This window comes from Miniopterus natalensis, chromosome 6 (genome assembly GCF_054644295.1).
Source record: "Miniopterus natalensis isolate mMinNat1 chromosome 6, mMinNat1.hap1, whole genome shotgun sequence".
Classification (NCBI taxonomy): Eukaryota; Metazoa; Chordata; class Mammalia; order Chiroptera; family Miniopteridae; genus Miniopterus; species Miniopterus natalensis.
In genome coordinates this window covers 56,940,416-56,950,172 of record NC_142086.1, presented here as the reverse complement: position 1 = coordinate 56,950,172, position 9,757 = coordinate 56,940,416, and the positions used below count along the sequence as shown (strand labels likewise).

The 9,757-nt window shown below is 44.8% G+C and overlaps 1 protein-coding gene across 1 annotated transcript in view; it reads right to left on the bottom strand.

Annotated features, from left to right (window-relative positions):
- Nucleotides 1–369: 369 nt before the first annotated feature.
- MCF2L2 (MCF.2 cell line derived transforming sequence-like 2) overlaps nt 370–9,757 on the bottom strand; it is a 149,299-nt gene continuing 139,911 nt past the window's right edge. Inside the window, exons 23-26 of the mRNA XM_016218026.2 lie at nt 4,646–4,861; nt 3,956–4,048; nt 3,726–3,804; nt 370–512 (exon numbers count right to left, since the gene is read on the bottom strand). Coding sequence (XP_016073512.2) covers nt 370–512; nt 3,726–3,804; nt 3,956–4,048; nt 4,646–4,861 — 531 coding nt within the window. The remainder of the gene's footprint in view (nt 513–3,725; nt 3,805–3,955; nt 4,049–4,645; nt 4,862–9,757) is intronic.

Genomic DNA, 9,757 nt, shown 5'->3' with positions numbered 1-9,757 from the left:
GCTGGCTCGCCCCAGGTTCTCGGGGTCTCAAGGGCCTCCTTCGCCCGCCCCCTCCTTCACTTGCATCTGAGATCTGCCCTGGCTCTGTGACGTTCAACAAGGGACGGTTCACGGGACACCACTTGCCAGATCATACAGTTAACTTCTAAGTGGGAGAGGCCCTCCCCTTCCATTCTCTTAAAGCTGTTTCATTGGCTCACAGTTGTTCCCTCCTACCGCCTCCCCCGTCCTGAAATGCCAACTGTTATAGTAACCTTTTGGGGTTGGATTAGCTGGACAAATAAACACATACTGGGCCCTGGAGGTCAAAAGTCAATAAAATGTGCCTTCAGCTAAACTTCTTCAGGGCGGTTTGCGAGCCGGATGCGATTAGTCAATGAGTCCTTTTGGTTGTTCATTCACCAAACATTTACTGAGCACCTGTGCGAGTGCCAGGCCCTCAATAATAGGAGGCCCGAGGGCCGCCCAGACTAATGAGACGGCTTCCATGGCCTGCAAGAGGAGTTCATGGTCTGGGGGGAGGAGAACTTCCCATCATAAAATTATAACATTGCACGTTAAGTGCTGGACTAGAGTGCTTCGTAGGAGCGTGGGCACAGAGGGGAGGGAGAGGGACTCAGCTGTCTCCCGGGAGCCCACGCCCCTTCCCTGTCATCTCTTTGCTTTAGTTCAGGGGTGCTGTCATCAGGATCAGGCCAGCGAGCTCCTGCCCCTGAACTGGATCACAGTCTATAAGTTCATTCAACACGCATTTATTAAATGCCTCCTGCGCTCCTTGCACAGGGAACTACAGAGGAGAAAGTGTGTAAGTGGGCAGGACAGATGGGGAAGGAGCACCAGTGAGAACTTAACCTGGAAAGAAGTGCGAGTGCATCTCGCCTCCCTCGCATATCAGGAGGAATGATGACAGGGAATGAGGGAGGCTCAGAGAGTACCTAGGAGCATATATATTTGCCTCCTCTGTAAACTAGGAGGCAGGGCAGCCCGCTGAAAATAGCGTTAGAATTGGAGGTTCTCATATGAAAGCTCAAGAGAACAGCCAGAAACAAGGGTACTTAAGGGAGATTTCAAAATCGCAGGTATGACCGCAACTGACAACACAGCAAGCGAGCATTAGGAATGATACCCTAGGTGGCAGTGGGGCTGAAGAACTAATTGTGTAGTTTTAAATGGAAAATCCTTCGTAATAAGCTAAGTGCTAAAAATATCAATAAAAGAAATCATGTAGAATTAATATGGACTATCTACAATATTCCACACACCTAGCACTTGCTTCAACCTGCAGATTCCCTTGGCTTGAGATTTAAAAAATCAGCACTCTCAAATGTAAGTCAATTTGGATTGATTTTACATATTGGTGATATACATATATATACACACAGAGAGAATGCTATGAAAATATATGAAAGTGTGTAGATCTGTCTTACTTTCCTAGTAAGTCAGAAACATTTCTGCAGTCCTGGCTGACTTGCCCCTGGAGTCCTCTCCCACTTCTCTGCCCATCCTGCTGCATTCCCTGTGAACCTCGATTCTGGGTCCCTCCCACTTTCCACAGTTAGTGCCATAAACGATGTGCCCAGTAAGTGCTCATTTTTTCCACCTGAGCCCAAATTACTTGGTGAGGGAAAGATGAGTTGTTTCAGGGGCAGTGATAAGAATCACATTCTTTGCTCAGGTCTTGTCCTGGCTATTAGAACGCCACCAGGTCTCGAGTGCCAGTGGCTCCCACTGCCTCCACCAGCACACAGCCAAACTCCTCACTCAGCCTGGTGCATATTTGCGGCCTCCCCTCTCCCAATCTCATTTCCTCCACTCTATCCATGAACCTCTCAAGCAAGGATGTGAATCATCACTGAACATGCTCGCTTAGAGGCAGCTTAGTTCTTGGGTCCACTCTTTACCCCCATGTGACTGCCACGAGTTGCCCAGTTGCTGAGATGGGCCTGTGTGGCCTTGATTTCCGGGCCTGAGCTCCAGTTTTCTGCTCCATGCCCCCCCACACACTGTACCCCATCCACCGCATGGTGGTTTTCTGATCACATATCTAGTTTATCTTTTTCCATACTATGTACACTCACCCTCGCATCCTCCTGACCCCTTGAAGATCAAAAAAGACACAGAAAGGATATGAAATGGTTGCATTCCTGCTAAGTCTCTGAAGACAAAGCTTATCTTTTCACATTTTTATAATTTTCCTTACCAAGCACAAAAAACATTGCCAGTATAAATAATAGGAAATAGATTTTCCACAAGACTAGCATTTCTTAACCCTAGTAACATCGCCTGAAGGAAGTATTAGAATTCAATTGATGAAGCTTGTGGATTTTCCTACAACATATTCCCGCTGTTATGAAGGTCAATTGGGAAAAAAAATGTGACAGGGCAAAGCCCACTCAGAGAACACAGCAAGCGACATTTGTGAAAATGGCGCTGGAAAATATCCCTCCAAAAATTCCCCATGAAAGCATGGAAAAAACTGGCAAAAGTAGCCAGAAACAATATTTTCACAACTCTGGGAATTAAACAAAGGCTTACGGCATTTGGGACAGCATTTATTTAAGAGAAACGGCTGAATCTCAGTATGAACAGTGAGCTTTGTGGTGTTTTGGTTGCCCCATTCCCATCTGCCCCCCCCCCCTTCTTGGTGACAGTTTCAGAAACCAACAGCCTGCAGGACAGGACTGGAGCTCCTTCAGATCTCTTCCCAGAGAACTGTTATTATTTCACTTATCTGGGGGTTCCTTACAACATACCTGCAAATATGTCTTTATTAGGCCTGATTCAAAGCTTGCCTAGTGTGCAAAGGCTTTTCCCCGGGGGGCATTTGTAGAAAATGAGTGGAGGCAATTGTTTAGCTTCCTCAGAAAGTTAACATAGAGTTTCCACATGTCTCAGCATACGTATCCCAGAGAACTGATAACATAGGATCACACGAACACTCGTACTCAAGTTTCCAGAGCAGCGTCATTTACAATATCCAGAAAGTGAAAGCTACTCGAATATCCCCAGCAGGTGAATGGCAAACAAACAGGCACATCCACACAGGGCACCATTACCCACCTACGGAGAGTGAGGTACTTAGTCATGGGGCAACATGGATGAAAGCTGAAAGGACTAGGCTGGTGAAACTAGACAGAAAGTGCTACATTTCGTATGACTCCATTTATATTAAATGTCCAGAATAAGAATGTACATAGAGACAGAAGGTAGATGAGTGGTCATCGGGGGCTGGAGAGAGGTAGAAGATGGGGAGCAATTGTCAATGGTACATTGGGGGGAGGGGTGATGAAAATATTCTGGAGTTTGTCACGTGGTGATGGTTGTACAGCCTCATGAATAGACTAAAACCCAATGAATTGTACATTTTAAGAGAGTGAATTTTATGTTATATTAATTATATTTCAATTTTTTAAAAAATCGTACAGCTTCTGAAAGTAGTATTAGCCATTTAAGGTTCCATTCACATTTTCTTGGGCGGCTTTGCGATATTGGAATGAGAAAGTTAATCTTGGCAATTAGATATGTGGGTGGAACACAAGTAAAAGGGCCACACCTACCTACAACCACAAAAAACCCCACCTAGGTGCTTTCAGGTGCTGTAAATATGTGGCCACAGTTATTTTCCTGGCAAACTGTTTTCCTTAACAATATCCCCAATCTGTACACCCACCTCAAAGTTGGAAACAGTATACTCTCCAGACCCAAGTCAGCAGGTGTAACCCTACCTTTATTATTGTTTTGCTGTTCCATCAATAATTTACTTATTTCCGAAAACCAGCTATCTCTGTCTTCTTTTGAAGCTGCCTGCAATTACAAATAGGAAAACACTGTGAGTGTCAGATCACCTGGAGTATGAATTGTGCAGGGCTTTACTCTCTGCGTGACCATTAAAATAATGAAATAGAAAACACTCGTCAGGTCATGGGGACACCTCTGGGGAAGACACAAGCTTTACCTGCAGGATGTATTTCTCAAGTCCATTTCGGTTGGCAATTTCAAACTTTCTGTTGCTCCCCCTTTCAAGTTGGTGAATTGAAAGTGTCGTCAACTGTTGTAAAGAAAGAAGAAAAATTTTCTATACCATCGCTTTCTGATTTCAAGATTGTCACTGTCAGCTACGCTAATCCTTTCTACCCCGATGTCTCTCTTCTTCCATCTTCCTTCCAAGTGTTTTGCTGTCTTCTCTTAATGGCTCTAAGGAGCATACAATACAACCTGGTACAATGTCACCTGTCTGGTCAGTTTCAGAGGATAACAGACCATATCTTTCCATCTGTAGAGCTGTAGCCCACAACCTTTAAGCAAAGAGATCACCTCTCCTTTAACACAAGCTCTAACCATCAAGACTTTCACTCTTCTGCCTGGAAGAAAGAGGGTACTTTTTAAATTAATTTGTCCAGACAGGCCGCAGTCCCTTTTCTCTACTTAGCACAAAATCCCCTGTTCCAGCCCTGGCGCCGTCTACTAACTGATTCCAAGCCCTGCCTCTGGAGTCAGACGTGGGTGTAGGTTCCAGTTCTGCTGCGTGGCATTTGCTAAGTTAACCTCACCTCTCTACGCTACAGTCTCCCGTCTGTAAAATAAGGGTGATTATATTCCTCCCCATAGGGTGTGCTGACTGCCAGGTGCAAGGGGACTCGTTTACCTTCATGGACTTCTTAAAGCTGTAATGAGGAGACAGGCCCTGGTCGCTGGGCTCCATTCGTATCTTACAGAACACGATTCCCTTTTCAAACAGGTAGATTTGCCGCTGGCTGGGCTTGAACCGCATGAAATCCTTCACCTTGTGCCGCTCCCTGCGCACCGTCCAGACGCTGAAGAGGCCCCGCAGCAGCAGCCGGCCCAGCGCGCCGATGTCTTCCTTTCGGAACCACAGACACACAAAACGAAGCTGCTGAGCTACTCGACAGGCCAAGAGCTCTCAGGGTCTGTTTCCAAATGACAAATCATGCTTCTTCGAAGTTCACAATCTTAGAAGTGCCGCTCGGGCTAATCTGTCACTAAACCAAAACTGTGTAAGCTTCACTGAGTATGACGCCGCCACTCAGTTACATCAGGAAATAGCGCAGCAGCGAACGGCAATAAACGACAGCGGGTTGGCAAGACTGGAATTAAGGTAGTGGGACTCGAATATTTTTGCCTTGCAGCTAATTTTAGCGAGCAGAATTCCATTTCTTCTCCTTTGTTTCTGATACATGGCACTACTTAAAAAGGGCAAGAAATTAACATTTGAATTATGCTCGAGAGAGACCTTTTTTCTTTTTTTTTTAAATCCTCACCCGAAGGTATTTTTTTCCATTGATTTTTTTTAAAGAGAGTGGGAGAAAGGGAGGCAGGAGAGAGAGACAAAAACATCAGTGTGAGAGAGACACATGGATTGGTTGCCTCCTGCACGCATGTGCCCCTCGGGGGCCAAGGATCGAATCAGGGGAGACAGAATTTTTGCTGCATCGTCGATCTCTGACAATCCATGTGCTCCACCTGTGTCCTGATAGCTGCTTCATGTCTACAAGAACCTGGGATCGTGAGATTTGTTCTGAAAGGAGAAAGCCTAATAGGACCTAATCTTCATGACACAGTAATGGAAACGGTAATTACTTCAACCCTACGTGGTTCAGAGTGAGTGAACCGTGAAAAGATCATCTCAAGTGACAAATTTTTTAAAAAGCCTCTTTGGCTCTAGGGCACACACTAGGTGCCTCTCTCTCCACCAGCAAGCCCACCTTCCCCCCTGAAAGTTCAAATGAGGTGTCCCTGCCTCCTGAGTTCTCTCTAAAGGGTAGTGGAGTGACATGAGCTAGGAATGTGGTATTTTTCAAAACTTACATCACTTAAAGCAGAACATCCAGAATTTATTACCTTGAATCAAACACCGAAAGGAAAAATTATTTGAACAGGACCAGGACAGCAATTTCCCTGAGCTACATGTAGCTGAGATAAATCCCTACAATTTCTGATTGTTAGTACTATAAATATGTATATTATGTACAACTCGTTAGGCATTTTTGCAATTTATTGCTTATACTGAACAAACTGTGAATATTTTCTTTTTAAAAAATTGACTGTACTTCTGAAATTCTAAAATAAAAATTCACAAGCAATAAACTCGAGTAATTTCTATAGGGCCTGTGGCGTATTTCCTGTGCTAATTTTTTCTTTTTGCTTTGTAAAATTTGCATGTGTGAACTCCTCATGGAGGAATAAAGAGCCCAGCTATAAGGCCCTCTTTCCTAAAAGCTCTAGACTGCACAGGCTCCCAGACAGATGGCTGGATGGGTCCATGAGGACCCTCGAGAAGTTTCTCCATGAGGATCCTTGAGAAGTTTCTCACTATACCCACATCCTTCAAGGAGCCATGCAAATGTAACCACACCAGCCCTCTGCGACTTTCTCCTTTAAACCCATTCAATCTGCATGACATAAACATAAATACTATGGGAAATATGTTTTAGTCAAGGCAACTGGCCAAAGTAAATGCTTAATATTGGCCACATGAACAACCATAATCAATAGTTTTTATTGTCAAATGTATTTATACTCCACCTCATTTCAAAAATTTGATACATTTTATAAAATATATACATTGTGCGCAGACAGAAAATAACTGAGGAAATTAAGGTAAAGAAAAAAAAGATGAAAAGTTGTATTTAAGACCCATGCAACAAAGCCTTGTACACTTGCTGCAGACCCGGCTCTGACCTTCCAGCAGCAGCGCAGAGGGAAGCCCAGTGAGTTTATGCAAATCATGTTCAGGAGACGCCTGGGCTCCTGTTAATCCTGCTAATGAGGCGAGAGAGAAATCTCTCCCATGGGTCCTCACAAAGAGTCACTGAGTCAAATACCGAGCACACCCTCAAACACACCCCAGGCTAGATAGATGAATGGAGTTTAGGTAAAGCTGTTTCTAAGGACACATTTGGCGAAGGCGGAGCATCTCTTCCTAGGCACTGTGGTAAAAGCAATTATAAAGAGGCCAGAGCAACGGGGGTGTGGACAGCAAGTCCAGGTGTACACTCTCTAGTGACCTGTAGAGGGCTGCGCCATGCTAGCGAGATGTCTGCCAAGGCCTCGGCCGCAGAGGAAACAGCCCTGCTCAAGAGGCAACAGGGAACAGCGACAGTTTTTGTCCTAATTCGCCTCTGCACTGGCCTCCTTAACCCCACCTGCACCCGTAGCTGTTTGCATCTTGGGAGGCAACTGACCAAAGGGTGTGGTGCCAGTGAGGTGCCAGCCCCTGACCACAGAGGCCTGGTGTCAAAAGGGTGCCAGAAGGCCAATCTGATCCTTGTCTCAACTGAGGAGCACTGAGGAGGAGGCAGTGAGCAGCAGGGTTGCAGCTGTGAGATGCTCTATCAGAGGGCAGGTGGTGCAATGAACAGCAAGGAAGCAGAGCGTGAGGATGAGTCACCGGAAACTATGAGGAAGAGGAAAAGACATGGACAGAGTCAGTCTGGGGGTGGTGAGAGGCGAGGCAGAGCAGCTCCCTCCCCGGCCAAGGCCCCAGAGCCAATGGGGATCCTGGGATTGTCCAGTTCCCACCTCTGTGAGCTCGGCTCTGCCATTGACCTGATTCTTCCCAAGGTCACTGGAGGCAGTCACTGGGTTTGAGTCCAGCTGAGACAGATGAGCTGCATATCCTCCAGGTGGCCTTGCATGAATTTCCTCAGAACCATGCTCCTATAGGATTAAACAGCCAGGATGCATGCCTGTGTGCAGGTCACCCACTGCCAAGGGGAAGCAGGACCAAGGGGAGTCCTCAGAGCAGGACCAAGGATCAACCACGTACATCCTTTCTTTCCAGTCAGACTGTAGCTTATTCGAAAGCCAGAGGCCACGTGCACAACCTCTTGCAGATATTTGTCCCTTAGAAAGTATTTATTCATTTACTGGCATTTAGTGTGTGCCTGGGAGGGGGCGGGGCATGAAGCTGAGTGCTCAGCACTATGAGGGAGTTAATGAAGTGATGCCCTTTTACTGGGTTGAATAGCAGCTCCCCCAAACTCATGTCCACATGGGACCTCAGAATTTGACCTTATTGGAAATGGGGTCTCAGATGTAAGTAGTTAAAATGAGGTCATGCTGGATTAGGGTGGGGCCTAACCTAACAGCTTCTGTTCTTTTGAGAAGAAGAAACAGACACAGAGACACACACATATAGAAGACAGTCCTGGGAGGACAGGGACAGGAATTGGAGTGATGCAGCTGTACGCTAAGGAATGCCAAGCATTGCCAGAAACTATGAGCAGCCAGGAGAGGAGCAAGGAGGGAGGGCCTTTAGAGGAAGCATGGCTGTGCAACACCTTGATTCTGGACTTCTAGCTTCCAGCACTGTGAGGAAATATGTGTCTGGTTTTGAGCCACCCAATTTGTGGTGTGCTGTTATGGCAGCACCAGGAAATTTGTACACCCCCAACCGGTTTTTCCACCAGTGACATACTGCTGTGGCCCTCACTTTGGGTGTTGAAGAATCTAATGGATGTGAACTCAGAGATAGACTAGGGGTTACCCCCCAACAAATGAGCAAGTGAAAAGTCCTCCTGCATATGAGAAAGGATGGCAAAAATAAACTAGAAAATGCTACCATTTTCATGTGTGGATATTTTGTAGGTAAGAGCTCTGATATAAGAATTTTAAATGTGACCACATGGGCCAAAGAAAGAACCTGGAGGAGAGAGAGAATCCAGGGGAGCCAGCCTCCAGAAAGAGACCTCTTTGGGGTGCTGAGGTTCTCATCCCTGGCTGTGACAGCTGCTGTAACAGACCTATATACTTTTTGCACAAAGCAGCAGGAAACATCTGGATAAATAAATCAGTACAAAGCCTGGTCCAGAAACGAAAAACAGAAGCTGTAAGACAGAGGAGCCGAGATCACAATCACCAGAAGCAAAGGGGCTCCTTCCTTCCCAGTCTGATCAAGTACCCAGATAAGTCAGCCCTGGGGCCCTGTACTCAGCACCTACCAGGTACCAGGCCAGGTGCTAGGTGCCTTAAATATGATTTAATCTTCAAGTACTGCACTTAGGCGGAGGTGTCTCAGGGTGGGAAGGCGGGCAAGTCAATTCCACTGAGTCATTAAGATTGTTTACTCAGCCTTATCTTTGTAGCCAACACTATGGTAAGGAAAGCGGAAAGTAAAATAGAAACAAAATACCTGGTCCTAACCCACAATAAACTTGCAATAAAAAAACTTCCTTTAATAAATTATATAAATTTTTTCCAGAAAATTAAAATGTTTCATTCAACCTTTATTATTCAATTTTGGAACTTGTTCCTGGCAAGTCAGGATTTAAAAGGACTTTAAATGTATCTCTATTTTATACATCGGATTGAACACAGGGGAAACTTTTTATTTTATTTTATTTTATTATTGTATTGTATTGTATTTTTTGGCAAATTGAGGGAAGTAAATTAAATGTGTCTCACAAAACAAACTTTCTTTTAAGAATAATTTTTTAAAAAGTTTTTGTGATTAAATTAAACCAAGAACTGAGTATACGCAAAGAGAAAATATAAATATCAGATGGGATTTTTTTCTAGTTGTTTTAATTATAAATTCATTCACTCAAGTTCAATTTCTTTCTTTTACAAAATCAGGTTAATATTGGACGTCAAGTAGAGAAACTAAGGTTAAGCTGGGTTATCCAACATACGGCATATGATTGTAAACACCTTGTGATAAAGTTCTACAAAGCTGAGGTAAAGACTCGCAGGATCATTAGATCTGAATTAGTAGTAGGTGAGTTGTTAGTAAACTCTA